This window comes from Piliocolobus tephrosceles, unplaced genomic scaffold (genome assembly GCF_002776525.5).
Source record: "Piliocolobus tephrosceles isolate RC106 unplaced genomic scaffold, ASM277652v3 unscaffolded_74, whole genome shotgun sequence".
Lineage (NCBI taxonomy): Eukaryota > Metazoa > Chordata > Mammalia > Primates > Cercopithecidae > Piliocolobus > Piliocolobus tephrosceles.
Window position 1 is genome coordinate 129,701 of NW_022334718.1, and position 21,463 is coordinate 151,163.

Here is a 21,463-nt window from a genome sequence, read left to right on the forward strand (position 1 = left end):
AACTTCAGTTAGAACTGAGGATGCAGCCCAACATTTGAAAGAAGTTTGTTTGTTTGTTTGTTTGTTTGTTTGTTTGTTTGTTTTTGTTGAGACAGAATATCACTCTGTCGCCCAAGCTGGAGTATAGTGGTGTGACCTTGGCTCACTGCAACTCTGCCTCCCAGGTTCAAGTGATTCTCCTGTCTCAGCCCCCGAGTGGCTGGGACTACAGGTGCGTGCCACCACACCCAGCTAATTTTTGTATATTTAGTAGAGAGGAGATTTCACCATGTTGGCCAGGCTGGTCTTGAACTCCTGACCTCAGGTGATCCACCTGAGGGTTTCACTGTGTTAGCCAGGATGGTCTCGATCTCCTGACCTCGTGATCCACCTGCCTCAGCCTCCCAAAGTGCTGGGATTATAGGCGTTAGCCACTGCGCCTGGCCTGTAAGCATATTTTTAAATATAACATTCTTATACTTTTGTTCTGAGTGTATTTAATGTATTTCTAGTAAATTAGTTTTTTGCTGTGTAGAACGTACTGTGAAAATATACTCTTGGCCAGGAATGCTGGCTCATGCCTATAAACCTAGTACTTTGGGAGGCTGAGGCAGGTAGATTGCTTGAGCCCAGGATTTTGAGACCAGCCTGGGCAACATGGTAAAACCCCATCTCTACAAAAAAAAAAAAACCTACAAAAATTATTCAGGCATGGTGGTGTGTGCCCATGGTCCCAGCTACTTGGGAGGCTGAGGTAGGAGAATGGCTCGAGCCTAGGAGGTGGAGGTTGCAGTGAGCCAAGGTCATGCCGCTGCACTCCAACCTGGGTGACAGAGCCAGACTCTGTTTCCAAAAATATATATATATACACACACACACACACATATATACACACACACACATACACACACACACACACACATATATATATATATATATCTTGATCTTTTCTCTGTCTGGTTATTTCAGTGCCTCCAGAAAGAATCGAGAAGATAATGGATCAGATTGAAAAGTACATCATGACTCGTCTCTATAAACACGTGTTCTGTCCAGAAACTACTGATGATGAGAAGAAAGATCTTGCCATTCAAAAGAGGATCAGGTAGTTGCTTATTTTGTTTTGCTTTATACTTACTACTTACTAATGGAAGAACACACTGGGGGAAAATAAGGCACCTGCCTTTCAAACCTTAAGGGAAAGCAACAGTTCATGTTCCTGCTTCCTTAGAGTGGAAACTGCTCTGTTGTGTCAGAAAGACAAGGAATGTGACCTTACCTATCCGTCTCCGTCAAAGCAGCTTTTGGTAAGAGTTGTGTTTGGTGTTTGAGATTGTTTTCAATCCCTGAAATCTCCAAGGAATTGGGGGACTGTGTTCTTGGTCCATTACCATTTCCTCAAGCAGGAAGCTGTGAATATCCATATCAAGGCAGGGGATGTTGGCTGGGCCCGGTGGCTCATACCTGTAGTTCTAGCACTTCGGGAGGCTGAGGTGGGTGGATCACTTGAGGCCAGGAGTTCAAGACCAGCCTGGGCAGCATGGTAAAACCCCATCTCTACTAAAAATACAAAAATTAGCAGGCATAGTGGCGCACGTCTGTGATCCCAGCTACTTGGGAGGCTAAGGCACGAGAATAACTTGAATCCAGGTGGCGGAGGTTGCAGTGAGCCGAGATCGTGCCACCACACTCCAGCCTGGGCAACAGAGCAGGACTCCTTCTCAAAAAAATAACAAGTCAGTGGATGTCATCTTTCCTCATTCCTCCCAGGGGTGCGCATTTTTCACCATTCCCCAGTCACATCTTTCACTAGCATTGGATTGATGACATTTCCCACAGCACCCAGTCTTCCAGGCTCACTGGGGCGAGCCCCAGCACTCTACACTCCAGTTGCGGTGGACACTGAGGAAAAGACCACCTAAGTGTGGGAACAGGGCCAAGGCTGAACTGATGTGTTTTAAGGGGAGAGGGGCCTTGGAGTCCCAGGTTCCAGACAGGGGGCTGGTACTTGCTAGATCTGTATTGGAAGTTTCACAACTGAAGTGAGGAGTTGATACTGGGCAGGTTGAAGATACGGAACCCAAGGTCAGGAGCCGAAAGTAACCAGAGGGGCCCTGGACCAAGATACAGAATGGAAGCAGTAACCAAGCAAGAGGGGAGGCCCGCAGCAGGGTAATTGGAGTGCAGTTAGGGTGGTACCAGGAAACACACAGTGATTCAGGCATGGTGATCCTGCCTGTGGCCTCCTACATGAGCTCCAGTGTGCCTCAGAAATTGAGGGCTGAGGCCAGGTGTGGTGGCTCACACCTGTAATCCCAGTACTTTGGAAGGCCAAGGCAGGCAAATCACCTGAGGTCAGGAGTTTGAGACCAGCCTGGCCAACAGGGTGAAACCCCATCTCTAGTAAAAGTACAAAAATTAGCTGGGCATGGTGGTGGGCGTCTGTAGTCCCAGCTGCTTGGGAGGCTGAGGCAGGAGAATTGCTTGAACCCAGGATGCAGAGGCTGCAGTGAGCCAAGATCGGCTCTTTTAGCCTGGGCAACAGAGTTACTCCATCTCAAAAAAAAAAAAAAAAAAAAGTTGAGGACTGAGTGTAAAAGGACATTAACGCCATAGACAGTGAGGACAGGCAGCAGCCGGTTCTCAAATGGTGACTTTCAAATACCGAGTGCATTTCAGTGTTGGTAGTACTGTGTAATGTCATTTCAGTCAGCAAGATGGCCTTCCATTCTTGTGATAAGTGTAGAAGTCTCATTTTAGGATCCTAGCTGCTTTGTCATGTCATTTGACCTCCTAGTACTTGGAGGGGTAATGTGTGTGGGCCTGGGATTGTCTGAGTGATCAGTTTTTCCCTAAACTGAAGGAGGTGACAATTCGAATGGCCACGGTTCATCCTTGGAGCTCTTGTTTACTCTCTCTTTAGAGCCCTGCGCTGGGTTACGCCTCAGATGCTGTGTGTCCCTGTTAATGAAGACATCCCAGAAGTGTCTGATATGGTGGTGAAGGCGATCACAGGTCAGTGAAACCAAGAGCCTTTTTAATGGGATGTTTTCCCCTTAAGGTTAACATTTTGCTGTAATATTAGTCTATACATTTGTAAAATGCAGATTGTCGAAGGTACATTGGAATGTAGTAAAAGTGATTTGTGAGATTGTTAGTTTTATGAATTTGATGGCATTCAGAAAAGCAGGTTAACTCTTTTCCCCCTTTATTTTCAGGGATTATGGTCTCGTTTCTTGGGCATTGAACTCAACTAAGGTCAAAATACAGAATAAATATTTTTTTCTCTTTTTTGTGCTTCTTTTTTTATGTAGTTTTTATTCAGCTGACTGTTCCCATGATAGAACAAATTTCTTAAGATTCAGTTGCATTTATATATTCAAAATAATTTTGGAGAGAGGAAGGGAACTGGTAAGGCAAAGTAATCCCCACGCTGGAATAACATATTAAAATGATGCCTCTGACTGGTTGTTAATTAGAGAAGCGCTGTGAGTTATTTTTCTGGTTTGATCGTTAAATAAATGAAGTGCCCCAGGTTGGCACTGCCGTTCTAGACAAGTCCAGCCTCCTTATAAGGTTTGTTTGTCATTCATGGGAATGACCCAGCAAGACTGCAACACAAACGTTTCAATTTTAAAAAAAATCTTAATGAAGGGATATTCAACTTTGGCCAGTGTCTCCTTTATTAGAAAGAGGACTTAGAAAGTCTTGTTCATGTAGACATTGTTAATGAAATTCTACTGGAAAGGAAGTGGGTCAGTTGATTAGTAGTGTTGGAGGCTGGCCATCGAGTAGGCTCCTTTTGTTATAGGAACCAGAGACTCACTCAAGCTACAGGAAGAGATGGAAGTTTGCTGAGGGTATTATCAGGATTATAAAGGAGGCGAAGTCTCTCAGGACCCTACCCCCAGGGTTCCTCCAGGGAGTGGGCTATCTTACTGCCTTTACAACGGCAAGAAGGTCTGCTCCAGGCATTCTCTGCTGATGTGATTCTTCCACTTTCTCGGGTTCTGCTTCTCTTTGTGTATCTTCACATGTCAACTCCTGTTATTAAGTAAATTACTGGTTTCTGTAATTTCCTGTGCAAGTTTTTTTTTTTTTTGCAAGCTTTTCTGCTAAGCTATGGCATAGGTCATGACTACTATTGTGTTTTTTTCTTGCAAGCTTTTCTGCTAAGCTATGGCATAGGTCATGACTACTCTGCCTCCTGCACCTTTTGCTCCGGGAACCTCATAAGAGGTTGAAGGTGGAGGCCTTCTTTAATTTTTTTTTTTTTTTTTTGAGACGGAGTCTCACTCTGTCGCCCAGGCTGGAGTGCAGTGGCTGGATCTCAGCTCACTGCAAGCTCCGCCTCCCGGGTTTACACCATTCTCCTGCCTCAGCCTCCCGAGTAGCTGGGACTACAGGCGCCCACCACCTCGCCCGGCTAGTTTTTTGTATTTTTTTTTTTTAGTAGAGACGGGGTTTCACCATGTTAGCCAGGATGGTCTCAATCTCCTGACCTCGTGATCCGCCCATCTCGGCCTCCCAAAGTGCTGGGATTACAGGCTTGAGCCACCGCGCCCGGCCAGGTGGAGGCCTTCTAAAAGCCTGAATATGGACCTGGCACTTGTGTTTCTTCTGACTCTTACTAGAAAGTTCAAGATCAGCTGGTTTACATTTAGAGTGTTCCATGGGAGTTTTGTCCAAGCCAACGTAGCCTTTACGGCCTGTTGCTAACAGGGAAGTCTCCAGGCTTCCTGGCCTCTTTCCCCCATGTAGGGCATGGTTCACTGGGGCATCAGCTGGTAGCGAGTGTTTGTGTGACGCATGAGTGGTGAAAGTAGAGGTGGGTGGCCTGAGGGATCAGGGAAGTGTATCTGTGTTCCCCGAATAGTGGGACTCGATAGGAGAGGCTGCCCATCAAGTTACGCGGTGTGGGTCACATTGTTCTAGTGCAGGAGGCTCATGTTCTGGGCTGACAAGTAATAAATACGAGGTCTGTTGAAGAGAACTGCATAAAATTTTGAGAGTCTTCAAGGCCTCTGCCCTGAGGTCGAACACTCTTCAGGACTTCTGAAAGGAAGAGTGTGTCACCCCAGGAAGGGGACCAGAGAGTCCATCATCAGCTCCTCTTAGCTCCAAGAGTTTAGGACAAGGAGAGTGTCAGGGCCTGTGGCTGATGGTGGAAGTTTCCCTTTCTCTCTCTCTTTTGCTTTTTTAATTTTTAATTTTTGTGTGTACATAATAGATGTATAGATTTATGAGTTCCATGAGCTATTTTGATCCAGGCAGGTAATGAGTGGTAATTGCCTTAGGGGAAATGGGGTCCATCCTCTGAAGCATTTAGTTTTTGTGTTACAGACAATCCAGTTATATTCTCTTAATTTTTAATGTACAATTAAATTACTTTTGATTATAGTTCCCCTGTTGTGCTAGCAAATACTAGATCTTATTCATTCTTTCTGACTTTTCTGGTTATCTGGTTACCCCTTGGCCATCCCCACTATCCCCCATGCCCCGCACTACCCTTCCTAGCCTTTGGTAACCATCCTTCTGGTAAAACATCCTGCAATTGTTTTAAGTTTTTAGCTCCCGCCAATGAGTAAGAACATGCAATGGTTGTCTTTCTGTGCCTGGCTTATTTCACTTCATAATATCCTCCCGGAGTTTCATCCATGTTGTTGCAAATGACTGGATCCCATTCTCTGATATGGCTGAATAGTACTCCACTGTGTGTGTGCGCCACATTTTCTTTATCCATTCATCTGCTGACAGACACCCTTTCCCATTTGGCTTCGCCTGCATGACTTCTGTGTGGCTATGGGGGCAGTGGTTCTTAGCCAGGCACCAGTGGTCCCCCGGAGACATTGGATAACATCTGGAGACTTATTTATTTATTTATTTATTTATTTTTGAGACAGGATCTCTGTGTCGCCCAGGCTGGAGTGCAGTGGCATGATCGTGGCTCACTGCAGCCTTGACCTCACAGGCTCAAGCGATCCTCCCTCCTCAGCCTCCCGAGTAGCTGGGACCACAGGCACGTGCCACCACACTCAGCTAATTTTTGTTCACATTCTATAGAGACAGTTTCATCATGTTGCCTTGGCTGTTCTCGAACTCCTAGACTCAAGTGATCCTCCCACCTTTACCTCCCTAACTAGGATTACAGGTGTGAGCCACTGAGCCAGGCCTGGAGACGTTTTAAAATGTACAGCTGTGGGGGTACTACTAACATCTAGTGGGTAGAGGCCAAGGATGCTACTAAACATTCTACAATGCACAAGATAGTTCCCTACAACAAAGAATTGTTCAGCCCCAAATGTCAGGAGTGTCCATATTGAGAAGCCATGACCTGGAGGTATAGGCTTTGATTTCACAACTCCATTAAAGATAAGCCTGGACACCTGGACCCAGCAGAGATGGAGCGCACACTCAGCCCTGTGCTTCCTATTCATGACAAGGCAGAGCCCTGGGAGAAGACATAGAGCAATTATGCAGGGCTCTGAAGAGTAAATTATAGCAGGCAGGCTGGAGAGGGAAATTATTAGACGGCAGTGAGTTTCCTGGGTGTTGCTTTCTCCTCGCGTATCTCCTAGTTGAGACTTTGAAGCAATGCAAATCGTGGAATCGCACACCGGGATGGGAATCCAAAGAGTTCCACGAAGACTTCCTTCAGGCTGGAGGATGCTAGGAAGAGGTATCTGCAGGATGAAGCATGTGGAAGAGGTCCCTGGGGGTGTTTATCTTCCTTTATTCTCCTTTTCCTTCCCTTCTCTCCCTTTTTCCACTCCAGCCCTGCCTCATGGCAATAGCAGCCACACACACATCCATATAAAACATAATTCACTTTTTACTGGCTTTCAAAATGTCAACAATAAAGATGAATAGGATGCCAGATGAAAGAACACTGATAAATAAAGATTAACAAGAAAGTGGTTTAAACTTTAAAAGAGAGAGAAAAAATCAATAAAAGGTAGAAAGCTAAAGATAAATGAAGGTAGTAAAATTGGCTTTAAAAAATCTTACCCAATTCTTATGTATAATAAGTTCCATATAAAAAGAAAAATAAATAGATCAGTATAACAATAATTATAACCCAGAATTAAAGGATTAAAGGAAGCAAACAATAAAATAAGCAAAAATTATGTAATTCACACAGTAGCCTCATAAGTAAGGGAGTAAAAGCACTCATAAGTTAAAATAAGGCCTGTGCACTACCCAGCACATCTGTCCCCTACATGTTGTCTTTCATAGCAGATGGGCCTAGGAGGCGACCTCAGGGATGATCTAAGAACAGAAAGAACCCTTTGGTATATACCGCACTGCCTGGCCCGAGTCTGAAACTTTTATTCCTGCTAGTGGCAAGAATTTGGTGTAAAATTAAGCTGCCTTGGCTATTTTATGATGTTCCAAGTTGCCGGCAGATGTGCACCCCCAGAGGCATGCTCCCTCTCCAGCAGTGCTGTCAGCGTGTGTTTCAGCACCCTTCGCTGTCCCCCAGGCTTGTTGGAAAAGAGTGGGCGTTCATGAGAGCCCACTGCTTGGACTTTGTGGTAGTCATGGATAGTGAAATTTTTCCCTGGGAGAGGTAAAATGTTATTTTGAGATTAAATTTATTCCCTTGCTTGATCCCCTCTGCCAATCAGCAGGTGTGAGTGTCGTGATTTCTGTAGCTAGGGGAGATCCACATGCTGGAGAGTTGGCCACTGTAGACCTAAGTGTGTTGGATTCCAGTAGCTGTTTTTTTTAAAAAAAAAAAAAAGAAAAACAGGATTTTGGTCTGTTGCCCAGGCTGGAGTGCTGTGGTGTGATCACTGCAGCTTCAACCTCTCGGGCTCAAGCCATCCTTCTGCCTCAGCCTTTTGAGTAGTTGGGACTGACTATAGGCACACACCACCACACCTGGCTAATTTTTGTATTCTCACATCCAATACAAAGATGCTTTTGTGTAGTAACCACATTTCTAAATAGCAGTATGCAAACTGGGACTGTCGAAAACATTCTAAAATGTAACAGAGGCACAGAAGCAGTAAAAAGACTCTTCATCAGACAACTTCCTCCTTCTCCATGGAGCTCAGAGGCAGCTTACACTGTGATTAGAAGTGTGGGCTTGGCCAGGCACGGTGGCTTACACCTGTAATCCCAGCACTTTGGGAGGCCAAGGTGGACGGATCACCTGAGGTCAAGAGTTCGAGACCAGCCTGGCCAACATGGCGAAACCCCGTCTCTACTAAAAATAGAAAAAGTAGCCGGGCGTGGTGGCGGGTGTCTGTAATCTCAGCTACTTTAAAGGCTGAGGCAGGAGAATCGCTTGTACCCAGGAGGCAGAGGTTGCAGTGAGCAGAGATCATGCCACTGCACTCTAGCCTGGGCAACAAAGTGAAACTCGGTCTCAAAATAAAAAAAAAAAGGAGTGTGGGCTTTATAGTCAGGTAGACATGGTTTCAAATTCCCACCCTGCTCCCTACTGTCTTTTTGATCTTAGGCAAATCATTTAACCTCTCTGAACTTCAGCCCCCTCATCCCTAAAATGGATAATATTAATAAGAGTATCCATTGCATAATCTGAGGATTAGAGAAATGTGCTTGTAGGGCACACTGTGTAGTACCTGGCTCTTGGTTCTGTTTTCTGTGAGTATGAGATCATATTTAGTAAGTCATGTATACACTAAGTTAACTGCTGGAAAGGGGGTTAGTGAGGATTCCTTCATAACTTTAGAGATAAAACATGATTTTCCTATTGCTTCTTTTTTGTGATTCTTTTCTCATGGGAAATACTGTCTTCTCTGCTTTGTAGATATCATTGAAATGGATTCCAAGCGTGTGCCTCGAGACAAGTTGGCCTGCATCACCAAGTGCAGCAAGCACATCTTCAATGCCATCAAGATCACCAAGAACGAGCCGGCGTCAGCGGATGACTTCCTCCCCACCCTCATCTACATCGTTTTGAAGGGCAACCCCCCACGCCTTCAGTCTAATATCCAGTACATCACACGCTTCTGCAATCCAAGCCGACTGATGACTGGAGAGGATGGCTACTATTTCACCAATCTGGTGAGTAAGTGAGTTCTTGGTGTTGTAGAGAAGGACTAGGAAGGTGGTGGTTTTGGGGATGTGACAGGTGACTCAGGCCCATGACAGGTGAATGCTCCTGTTTGAGAAGGCAGCATGGCTGAGGAAGCTCACTTTGCATCAGGGAGCACAAGGACCAGGCCATACAGACACTCTGCCTCCCAGCACTTGATCAGAGCTTGTGTTTGTCCTATGAAAACAGATGACATGCGTTGGGCATCACTCCCCACGGTCCTGGGTAGAAGAGTCCTTCACTTGGCTGGGCCTTTTCAACCATGAATAAGGCAAATCTTGCACTTTAATTCATTTTTATAGAGGATCTAAGATTGATTTTTTTGTTTTATTTCTGAAGTTCTAAGAATTGAATACTGAGATTTTCTTTAAAGGTCAGTTCAGAGGATGTGAAATGATATTCAAGTATTATGTTGTTACAGTGGTTATTGATTATAGGCAACACAGTATCTAATTATGTATCAGTTAATAAGGTTGAATACTTCCCACCCTTTTTTTTCTTTTACTGATGTATTTTTTTTTCTACAGAGTCTCACACTGTCACCCAGGCTGGAGTGCTGTGGTACAATCGTAGCTCACTGCAGCCTTGACCTCCCAGGCTCAAGCAATCCTCTCACCTCAGCCTGCTGTAGCTGGTACCACAGGCATACACCATCACACTGGGATAATTTTTTTTTTTTTTAGAGATGGGGTCTCACTGTGTTGCCCAGGCTGGTCTCATACTCCTGGGCCCAAGCAGTGCTCCCACCTCAACCTCCATAAGAGCTGGAATTGCAGGCATGAGCCACTGCCCCTGACCTGAGTTCTTTCTTTTTCTTCCTACTAAACTCTGCTTATTTGCTTTCAATTGAATATACTGTGAAGCTAATGAATTTGGAGCCTTGGGGCAGCTTATGGACTTGGTTTTTTGTGTTGAGAGCCTGGGAACTAAGCGATGGGGAGGGGAAGCCAGGATACATAGGGAGCATTTTTGATAAATTGCCAAAAAAGATCTCAAAACAGGTACATGAATCTCTAGAAATATGTCGTGATTTATTTCTAGATTCTAAGTATGTATTCACATTTATACCTACTTTTGTGTTTGTCACTTTTTTTCCCTTTTCCTGTAAGTAGATTCCAAAAATTGTAGAAGCCTCAGGTTCCTCCAAGCCCGGACCTGCCCCATCACTCATCACCCTCCACTATTGTGTTCAGCTACGTGTTACTCTAGTCACCAGCATCTCGGGAGTGTGATTTGCAGGTGGAGGGACTTGGGAATGCTCTTGATCAGATGCTTTCACCTTTATTCACACAGTTTTCCACCCTCCCAGGCACATGGTGGTTTAATCCGTAGTACTAAAAAAGTTTAAGTGGCCCATGTAGAATGAGATTAGAAGTACTCAAATATCTTTTTTTTTTTTTTTTGAGATGGAGTCTCTCTGTCGCCCAGGCTGGAATACAAAGGCGTGATCTCAGCTCACTGTAACCTCCACCTCCCGGGTTCAAGCGATTCTCATGCTTCAGCCTCCCAGGTAGCTGGGATTACAGGCGTGTGCCACCATGCCTGGTTAATGTTTGTAGTTTTAATAGAGACAGGGTTTCACCTTGTTAGCCAGGCTGGTCTTGAATTCCTCAATTCAAGCAGTCCACCCACCTCCGTCTCCCACAGTGCTGGGATTACAGGCATGAGCCACCACTCCTGGCCTTATGTTTCTTAATATAAATGAAACGTACACTTGCTTGCGAGGGAAGAGCCTTTTGAATTCAGCTGTTTATCCAGAGCGGGTCAGATAACTTGGAAGTCCCTGAGAAGTGTGAAGGTGGAGACATGGCAGGTAGTGAGAGAAGTGAAGGAGGACCAGGATGCATTCGAGCATAGCCACAGTCACTAACAGTAGAGGTGGCTGGCTTGCACACACTCAGCAGCTTCTAGGGCCCTTGGCCTGCAGACTTAAGTACATTTGTGCCTTCCCTCTTCATCCTCTTCTTGCCTGACTCAGAGTCTATCTCGTCCCCTACACCCACTGCTCCAATGAAACTGCTCTGGCAAAAGTAGAAAGTTTCCAGCTGACAAACCCCACGGGCACTCGATTTAGTAACCTAAGGAAATCATAATTAGGAAGCTGTTGGCTCAGATAATCTTATCACATGGTCAAAAAAAAAAAAAAGGTAAAATCCCTTTTGTTTGGTGTGCTTTGTTGAATACCTTCTACCATTGCTGTTATCACAGCAAACATAATCTTGTATTTAGTATTTTAGCAACAGCATTTTATCTGAAACTCTGTGGGTTAAATCCTTAAATTCAGACATTCTGGGTTGGTCATCTATCAGGTTCTGAAAATGAAAAGCCATGTATTCAGGTAATTGAGCATCTTCTACAAACAGTTTGTATTTCTCCTTTGAATGTCAGTTTGTCATCATGAAGCATTGGTGGCATTACATTATCAATTATTTGAAACAAAGACAGTTCAGTGTTAGTGCAGATATTAATAGAATATTTTACATTTCAACTTTATTATCACCAACAGATCTTCCTTCGCTTCTCATAGCACTCTCCATGAGTCCTTTGTTCTGCCACTTGTGTTGTTCCTTGGCTTCCACAATCCCACTACTTCCTTGTCTCTTTGTAAAGTCTGCGTCTTCTAGTTCCACCTTGAATTGTGTCATTCCCTGGGACTCCATCGTCTCTGCATCTCTTCCTGCACCATCTCCTCTGTCAGAGAGCTGTCACTCACCTGTGCAGTGATGACCCACAGCTCTGTGTCGCCTGTCTTGACCTCACACTTGTATCGCACCTCAAATATAATTTGTTCAGAGCTACGTCCCCTTCAGATGTTTGTTTCTTTTCCAGTATTCTTTATTTCTGTTAGCGGCCATGCCATGTCTCCATTCACCTAAGTGAGGAGTTAGAATCACCTCCTCTCTCCAGTCACAGAGGCCACAGCAGCTCCACACACACATTGAGCCAGATGGGCGTGCACTTCCGTTCTCCTTGGATGAATCACGTTTTTCTTTTTCTTTATTCCTTTTTTCTAGAAATGAGGTTTCCACCCCAACTGTTTCCCAGGCTGGTCTCGAACTCCAGGTCTCAGGCCTCCCAAAGTGCTGGGATTATAAGCATGAGCCAACACACCCGGCTCAGATGTCTGTTGAATTGGGCATTTGCAGTGGCGTTTCTGTACTAGTAATTACTACCGTGTATTCATTGCTCACTGCAGGCCTCTTGGAAGCCCGTGACATGTGTTATGTTGTTAATTCTCACAATAAATCTGGATGGTATTTTCCCTCATTTACAGGTACAGAAACCTCAGAGAGCTTAAGTAACTTTCCCAGGGTCACTCACTGTTGTTGTTAAGTGAAAGAGGTGACAGTCAACTCAGGTTCTGTCGCTTCAGAGCTGTTTTTTTTTTTCTCCTGAGACAGAGTCTTGCTCTGTCATCCAGGCTGGAGTGCAGTGGCATGATTTCGGCTCACTGCAACCTCCGCCTCCCAGGTTCAAGCGATTCTCCTGCCTTAGCCTCCCAGGTAGCTGGGATGACAGGCACCATAACTGCATCCAGCTAATTTTTGTATTTTTAGTAAAGATGGGGTTTCACCATATTGGCCAGGCTGGTCTCAAACTCCTGACCTCATGATCCACCCATCCCAGCCTCCTAAAGTGTTGGGATTACAGGCTTGAGCCACCGGGCTCGGCCTGGAGCTGTTCTTTTAACCACTTGGTGTTAAAATATTTATTTGAGGATCAGAGGTCCGTGTGCCACACCAGTGTCTTGAGGAACCACACCCACTCGGGGACTGTATTCTGGGTGGGGATAGCAGGTCTGGGAAGACTCAGACAGAATGGCTTCATGGTGCACCTGGGGGGGCTGCACCCAGACATTGGCCCCAGAGCTCCTGGGAGTGTACAGGAAGCATGACCGGGGATAGGAGTAGGTAATTTTTGAGGCTGAACTACACGGAAGTTCATGAGTTTGTTTTGTTTACTTTTGTTTCTATTTTAAATTCTCTGTGATCAAAAGACTTTTACAAATGGATTCGAGTATGCATAGCTTTCCTAATATGACTATATTAACGTCCTCTTGTTGTAGTGCTGTGCCGTGGCTTTCATTGAGAAGTTAGATGCCCAGTCTTTGAATTTAAGTCAGGAGGATTTTGATCGCTACATGTCTGGCCAGACCTCTCCCAGGAAGCAAGAAGCTGAGAGTTGGTCTCCTGATGCTTGCTTAGGTGTCAAGCAAATGTATAAGAACTTGGATCTCCTGTCTCAGTTGAATGAACGACAAGAAAGGATCATGAATGAAGCCAAGAAACTGGAAAAAGACCTCATAGATTGGACAGATGGAATTACAAGAGAAGTTCAAGACATTGTTGAGAAATACCCACTGGAAATTAAGCCTCCGAATCAACCGTTAGCAGCTATTGACTCTGAAAATATGGAAAATGATAAACTTCCTCCACCACTGCAACCTCAAGTTTATGCAGGATGATCACAGTTTACATAGAGAGTATTTATTTGAGCCTAAATTGTAGGTAGCCCTTACTACACTCAACTGATTGGGATCTAGAATGTAACTAAATTGCTTATAAATGTCAGAGCATTTTTAAAGGTACAGTATATGGGGATTGTTTTGTTTTGTTTTTCCTAGCAGGGGAAGCTTAGTTAATAATAAAATACTATTTATTTGAGTTACTGATACAGATTCATTTAAGGCTGTGTGCAAATTTTGTCTCAAATCTTTTTTCCCTCCATGATTTTCCTATGTGTTTCCTCTGGCATTCACTGTGGTTTGGTAAATAATTGCCTTTTAATGCTACAAAGTGTATGTCCACAGTTCAAAATAATTTTATAATTGTAAAGATAGAAATTATATTGATAAGTAAATATGTAAACTTGTAAATATGTAAAAAAAAAGAATGGTGTCTGCTGTGCATGGCATTTTATATGTTAATTTTTTAGTTTAAAATGAAGTATATTGAATGTTTGCCTTTAGCACCATTTTATTTGGTTTGTCCTACTGAAATGACTCGAGAAGTGTTTAGACAAACTCTCCTAGGTCCTCCTGACTTCAGGTGATCCTCCTGCCTTGTCCTCCCAAGGTGCTGGGATTACAGATGTGAGCCATTGTACCTGGTCAGTTTCTGACAGTTCTGGAAGGTGAGAAGTTTAAGATCAAAGTGCTGGCCAATTTGGTGTCTGGTAAGGGAACCGTTTCTCATAGATAGTCCCTTCTCACACGTCCTCATATGACAGAACGGGCAAACAAGCTTCCACAGGTCCCTTTTATAAGGGCACTAATCCCATTCATGAGGGCTCCACCCTCATGACCTAATCTCCTCCCAAAAGCCCCACCAGTTTAAAAAAATTTTTATGTTAGAGATGGGGTCGGCCAGATGAGGTGGCTCATGCCCCACTTTGGGAGGCTGAGGCAGGTGGATCATGACGTCAGGAGTTCGAGACTAGCCTGGCCAACATGCTGAGACCCCGTCTCTACTAAAAATACAAAAATTAGCTGGGCAAGGTGGCGGGCACCTGTAATCCCAGCTACTCTGCAGGCTGAAGTAGGAGAATAGCTTGAACCTGGGAGGCAGAGGTTATAGTGAGCTGAGGTGGCGCCACTGCACTCTAGCCTGAGTGATAGAGCAAGACTCCGTCTCCAAAAATAAATAAATAAAATAAAAATACAAAAATTAGCCAGGCATGGTGTTGCATGCCTGTAGTTCCAGCTACTTGGGAGGCTGAGGCAGGAGAATTGCTTGAACCCGAGAGGCAGGGGTTGCAGTGAGCCAAAATCAGACCCCTGCACTCCAACCTGCATGACAGAGTGAGACTGTGTTCTGAGCATGAAGCCTGAAGCCTGTGAAGAAGAAAAGAGCATTCTGGGCCGGGTGTGGTGACTCACACGTGGAATCCTAGCACTTTGGGAGGCCAAGGCGGGAGGATCCCTTGAGGCCAGGAGTTAAAGACCAGACTGGGCAACATAGTGAGACTCCTGTCTCTATAAGACATTAAAAAAATATTAGCTGCGGCCGGGCGTGGTGGCTCATGCCTGTAATTCCAGCAATTTGGGAAGCTGAGGCAGGCAGGTCACTTGAGGTCAGGAGTTTGATACCAGCCTGGCCAACATGATGAAATCCCATCTCTACTAAAAATGCAAGAATTAGGTGAGTGTGGTGATAGGTGCCTGTAATTCTAGCTACTTGGGAGGCTGAGGCAGGAGAATCGCTTGAACCCGGGAGGTGGAGGTCACAGTAAGCCAAGATTGCACCACTGTACTCCAGCCTGGGTGACAGAGTGAGAGTGAGACTCTGTCTCAAAAAAACCCAAAAAGGTTGGGTGGGCTGGGTGTGATGGCTCGCGCCTGTAATCCCAGCACTTTGGGAGGCTGAAATGGGAGGATCACCTAAGGTCGGGAGTTCAAGACCAGCCTGACTAATATGGAGAACCCCTGTCTGTACGAAAAATACAAAAAATTAGCCAGCTGTGGTGGCGCAGCTACTCGGGAGGCTGAGGCAGGAGAATCACGAACCTGGGAGGTGGAGGTTGCAGTGAGCTGAGATTGCGCCATTGCACTCCAGCCTGGACAAGAGCAAAACTCCATTAAAAAAAAAAATTATCTGGGCACAGTGGTGCGTGTCTGTAGTCCCAGCTACTCGGAAGGCTGAGGTGGGACGATGGCTTGAGTCCAGGAGGTTGAGGCTACAGTGAGCTATGATGGCCCCACTGCACCGCAGCCTGGGCAACTGAGTGAGAGCCTGTCTCTCACACAAACACACACACATACACAAAGGAAGAATAAAGAAAGAAAACAATCTTGTCGCTCGGGAGGTATTTAGACGGTATTGTGAGCTTGTGTTTCAAGCCATGTGTTCAGTAAATCATTTTTTCAGGGACAATGACACATTGTATGACTTGGCTCTGAGAGCACCTGCTGGGCCTGGGTCGCTGGGGAAGGCTTCAGGGGACAGAAGACATTTCAGCTAGATCAAGGCCAGGCAAAGGAAAGGCAAGAACCAGCCAGGCAAAAGGCCTGGAGGTGTGTGAGGCTCTAGAATGATCTGAGACTGGTGAGTGGGGGCGGTGGCCTGGTTTGGCTGGAACCCAAGGCTCCCTGGGGGACAGGAAAGAGAGCTATTGGGGTCGGGTCTGGGTCTCCGATCCCAGACTCACGCCTGTGGGTTTCCTCCTGGAGGCAGTGGAGGCTGGCATGGCTGTACTTAAGCAGGAACGGGCAGGTAAGAACTGGGGAGGAGAATGTCTTCTCACTGCTTCGTTTTATTTTTCAAGTGCCAACTTCTTAATATCTGTGAGTCAAACACTGTGCTATTATTGGGATTGTGGCAGCACCTCTAATTGACAGTTTTGTTATTTTTTTGGCATGTGTTTTTGAGGCAAAGTCTTGCTCTGTCACCCAGACTGGAATGCAATGATGCGATCATGGCTTACCGTGGCCTCTACCTCCCAAGCTAAAGTGATCCTCCTGTCTCAGCCTCCCAAGTAGCTGGGATTACAGGCACACACCATCACGCCTGGCTCGTTTATTTTTTGTAGAGATGGGATTTGGCTACAATGCCCAGGCTGCTCTTGAACTGCTGGCCTCAAGGAATCCTCCTTCCCACCTTGGGCTTCTGAAGTGCTGGGATTACAGGTGGGAGCCACAGCACCCAGCCCTAATTAATGGGGTTTTTTTGCCAGGTGTAGTGGCTCCCGCCTGTAATCCCAACACTTTGGGAGGCCGAGGCAGGCAGATCACTTGAGGTTGGGAGTTCGATACCAACCTGGCTAACATGAAACCCTGTCTCTACTAAAAATACAAAAATTAGCTGGGTGGGGTGGCGGGCGCCTGTAATTTCAGCTACTCAGAGGCTGAGACAGGAGATCGCTTGAACCCAGGAGGCAGAGGTTGCAGAGTGGAGATTGCACCACTGCACTCCAGCCTAGGGAACAAGGTGAGACCTCCGTCTCAAAACAACAAACAAACGAACAAACAAACCACCACAAAAGCAGTTTCTTTTTTTTTTTTTTTAAAGCAGGCTGAGCACAGAGGTTCATGCCTGTAATCCCAGCATTTTGGGAGGTCACTTGAGTCGAGGAGTTTGAGACCAGCCTGCAACATAGTGAGACCCCTGTCTCTACTAAAAAAATAAAAATTAAAAAGTGTGTGTGCCTATGTGTGTGTGTGTGTGTGCGCGCGCGCGTATTTCTCTGGTCTTTCCAGCTTGGATCTTTCTTGATGTCCTTTTTCTGTGCAGAGGAGGTCTGGTCTGAGCAAACCTGACTTGTTGGGACCCATTTCTGTTTTTCTTTTCAAATGTACCTCTGTTACTCTCTTTCAGACACATGAGGGAAAACTGGAAGAGAAGCTCTGCCCAGCCCCAAGTTGCAGGGTTCACCTGGGGCAGTGCTCAGGGGCCTGAGTCTCTCAGTCTGGCGGTCACCTCTGAAGTCAAACTTTGGTGCTTCATCTTTTCTAGTTGTGTAACCCTGGACTCAGCCCTTCATCTTCCTGAACCTCAGATTCTTCATTTGTGAAGTGAAGAAATAGTATTTACTTTGCAGGGCTGTGAGGATTAACAGAACACACAAAAGTTCTTGCATAATGGGCCGGGCGTGGTGGCTCGTGCCTGTAATCCCAGCCTGCTTTAAAAAAAAAAAAAGAAACTGCTTTTGTGGAGGGAGGATCACTTGAGTCTGGGAGTGGGAGGCTGCAATGAGCTAGGAGCATGCCACTGCACTCCAGCTGAGTGACAGAGTGAGACCCTGTCTCAACAAGAAAAAAAAAAAAAAAAAATTAAGGGCTCTCATTTTCCAGGAGATCGGTGTAGTTTATATTCTTTCATCCAATTGGCTCACATTTAGTGAGTACCTTGTATGTCCTGGATGTAGGCACTAGGATAGAAGGGTGGATGAAATGAACACAGCCCCTGACACCATAAAGCATAAAGCAGGCAGATAAGCAGAAAATAATGACACAGAAAATAAGGTATTATAGGCTGGGTGCAGTGGCTCACACCTGTAATCCCAGCACTTTGGATGGCTGAGACAGGCAGATCACTTGAGGTCAAGAGTTCAAGCCCAGCCCGGTCTTTAGTAGAGACATGGTGAAACCTCGTCTCTACTAAAAATACAAAAATTAGATGGGCGTGGTGGTGAGAGCCTGTAATCCCAACTGCTTTGGGGGCTGAGGCAGGAGAATCACTTGAACCTGGGAGGCGGAGGTTGCAGTGAGCCAAGATCCCAATGCTGCATACCAGCCGGGGTGACTGAATAGACTCCACCTCAAAAAAAAAAAAAAAAAGTATTATACTTGATATTAATAAAATGATATTTATTTACTTGAGATAGTGTATTGCTCTGTCACCCAGGCTGGAGTACAGTGGTACAATTATAGCTCATTGCAGCCTTGAATCCCTGGGCTCAGGTGAGCCTCCTGCCTTGGCCTCCTTAGTAGCTGGGACTTAGTAACTGGATGCCCACCATCATGCCCAGCTATGAGTTTTAAGAATAAGATGAAATTTAAAAATTACAGGGCAGGGGCCAAGTGCAATGGCTCACACCTGTAATCCCAGCATTTTGGGAGTCCGAAGTGGGAGGATTCCTTGAGGCCAGGAGTTTGAGACCAGCCTGGGCAACATAGCGAGATTCTGTCTTTACAATAAATGAAAAAAGTTAGCTGGGCGTGGTGGCATGTGCCTCTGGTCCCAGCCAGTTGGGAGGCTGAAGCAGGGGGAATCACTTGAGCCCAGGAGCTCCAAGGTGCAGTGAGCTATGATCGAGCCACTGCATTCCAGCCTGGGCCACACAAAGAGAACCTCTCTCTGTCTTTCTCTTTTTTTTTTGAAATGGAGTTTCACTTTGTTGCCCAGGCTGGGGTGCAGTGGCCCAATCTCCACTCACTGCAACCTCTGCCTTCTGGTTTCAAGCGATTCTCCTGCCTCAGCCTCCTGAGTAGCTGGGATTATAGGCATCCGCCACTGTGCCCAGCTGATTTTTATATTTTCAGTAGAGATGCAGTTTTGCCATGTTGGCCAGACTGGTCTTGAACTCCTGACCTCGTGATCCGCCCACCTCGGCCTCCCAAGGTGCTGGGATTACAGGTGTAAGCCACCTCATTTGGCTGAGACACTGTCTCTTTAAAAAAAAAAAAAAGTAATAATAATGAAGATAAATAACACTTTGGTTCAATAAAAAGAGGTACCTCGCAGAGCCATTGGAAGCCTCAGCAAGGAGAGCTCAGGACGATCTTCCCCTGAGTGTACTAAACCAGGCACCTGGGTGGTGCGGGAGGGTGGCCTGAGGGGAGCAGGTGCCCCCTCTCGTTTTGTGGCCCTTCCCTGCGCCAATTATTGCTTTATTATTGTTTTTAGTGAGATATAATTCCAGCATTTTCTATAATCTTGATCTTTTCATTGATACTAGATTTTTATACAAATATTTGTATATAAAATGATTGTGTGCCCACCAGAATACATTCCCCGGCAATTAGAACGTTTAAGATGTAGCTCTTAACCATCCTTCATTTATTACTTTTGAACGTGTTTTGTGATTTTTTGTGGGGATGTGTTTAATCCAATAACAATTCTCATTTAGAGTTGCAAAACACGAAGCCATTTCGAACCGAGACAGATGGCAGCTAAATGAAGTTTAATTAAAGAATGAGTGCTTTGAATCAAATCACTTTTTAAAAAGTACAGTACACGGAGATTCTGGAGAGGTTGCATAAACATCATCTGGGCGCTTCTGTGAGGAAGAGTCGGTAAGTCTTTCCCATCAGATAAGGGGCTGAGCGGGCACAGGGTGGGAGAAGGGAACAGCGGCCCTTTGCAGGAGACCTCTGTCCTCTGCCTGGACACACCTCCCAAAGCCCAGGCCCCCAGGGACTGGGGGAAACTCACAGGAGGCAACCTCTTGCTTCAAAGGCTTTGGCTTGGAGCAGGGGAAGGGGGTGGGAGAGGGGTCCCCGTTTCTGCCCTTTCTTTAAGACATAGGCTCTCGCTGTGTTGCCCAGGCTGGAGTGCAGTGGCTCAATCCTCTGCCTTTAGGGAAGCAAGAGGACATGAGGGTTTGCTGCACCTACCCACTTAATTGCACACTAACTGCACAGTGAGCCTGAAAGAGAACAGATGGGAAGCTTCGCGGGCCTCTGTGCGATGAAGGAGGATCGGGTTCCCCGGGCCCTACCCCCGGGCTCTGTGCCTCTCCATGCATGGGATGGCAGTGCCCACGGGCACAGTCTCAGCCTCGTCGCTTCCGGCCAGGCAGGAGCCACTTCTGGCTCTGGCCGCGGATCTGAGCGGTGGAGTGGGGGTGGCAGGTCTAGACGACCGACAGGCACCAGCGGGCAGTGGCGGGCGGGAGAGGGCACCAGGTGGTCCGCTCCCTGGGGACAGAACGGTGGGACAGAAGGCTGGGGACCCCTACGTCCTGCGAGGCGCCTGGAACGCCGCGCCTAGATGCTTGCACTTGGTGCAAGGAAAGCAAAACAGATTTTAAATCCAGAGTCACAGGATCGTGGGTGAGGGATAGGTTACAGGATGTGAGGGTTGAAGGCTAGGTGACAGCTGCAAGGACTCTTCGGATCATCTTGACTTCATAGGGAGTTTCTGCTTGGAGGTGGTGGCCAGTTTAGGAGGTCACCCCTGCCCCCATCCTGGAGTGGAAAAAGTGGGCCTGGCCCAGGGCAGGAGCTGAGGGTGGAGTGGAGGCGCCTGGTGGCACTGGGAGCCACTAGGAGGTGGGAGGGAAGAGGGTGAGGCTGGCAGCTGACTGGGTGGGGGGTTTGCACTAGCGGAGAGAGGGGTGACTGTGCCAGGCACGTGGTTTCTAGCATCTTTCCAGGAGGAAGCATGGTCTGGAAGGCTGGGATGGAGCCTTCCTCCCAGCTCTGGGCATGGATGGGACTGACCCTGAGGGTTGGCAAAAGCCCTGGACTAAAGTTTTGACCATTTCCTCAGAACTCAGACCGTTTCCTCAGACCATTTCCTCATTGACTCAGAACTCAGTCCCTCCAAGCCACAGGCCTCATTCTGGGCCCTGGGTGGATGGTTAGAGCCAGATCCTGGGGCCACCCTGACCCCTGACTCTCCAGAACCCCTGGTCCATCTGATTGGCTGACCCTCTAGTTATTTTCTCCACCTGGCCCAAACCACTGCCATCTCTCTCTCTCTCTTTTTTTTTTTTTTTTGTTTGAGACAGAGTCTTGCTCTGTCGCCCAGGCTGGAGTGCAGTGGTGCGATCTCATCTCACTGCCAACCTCTGCCTCTTGGGTTCAAGAGATTCTCCTGCCTCAGCCTTATGCCCAGCTAATTTTTGTATTTTTAGGAGAGACAGGGTTTCGCTATGTTGGCCAAGCTGGTCTCGAACTCCTGACCTCAGGTGATCCTCCCACCTCAGCCTCCCAAAGTGCTGGAGTTACAGGCATGAGCCACTGCGCCTGGCCTCCAC

At 46.5% G+C, this 21,463-nt stretch overlaps 1 protein-coding gene across 1 annotated transcript in view; it reads left to right on the forward strand.

Annotated features, from left to right (window-relative positions):
- LOC111529892 (rab5 GDP/GTP exchange factor) overlaps positions 1-14,004 on the forward strand; it is a 29,376-nt gene extending 15,372 nt beyond the window's left edge. Inside the window, 4 exon segments of the mRNA XM_031935140.1 lie at positions 949-1,081; positions 2,900-2,991; positions 8,756-9,012; positions 13,110-14,004. Coding sequence (XP_031791000.1) covers positions 949-1,081; positions 2,900-2,991; positions 8,756-9,012; positions 13,110-13,508 — 881 coding nt within the window. The 3' untranslated portion in view covers positions 13,509-14,004.
- The last annotated feature ends 7,459 nt before the right edge of the window (positions 14,005-21,463 follow it).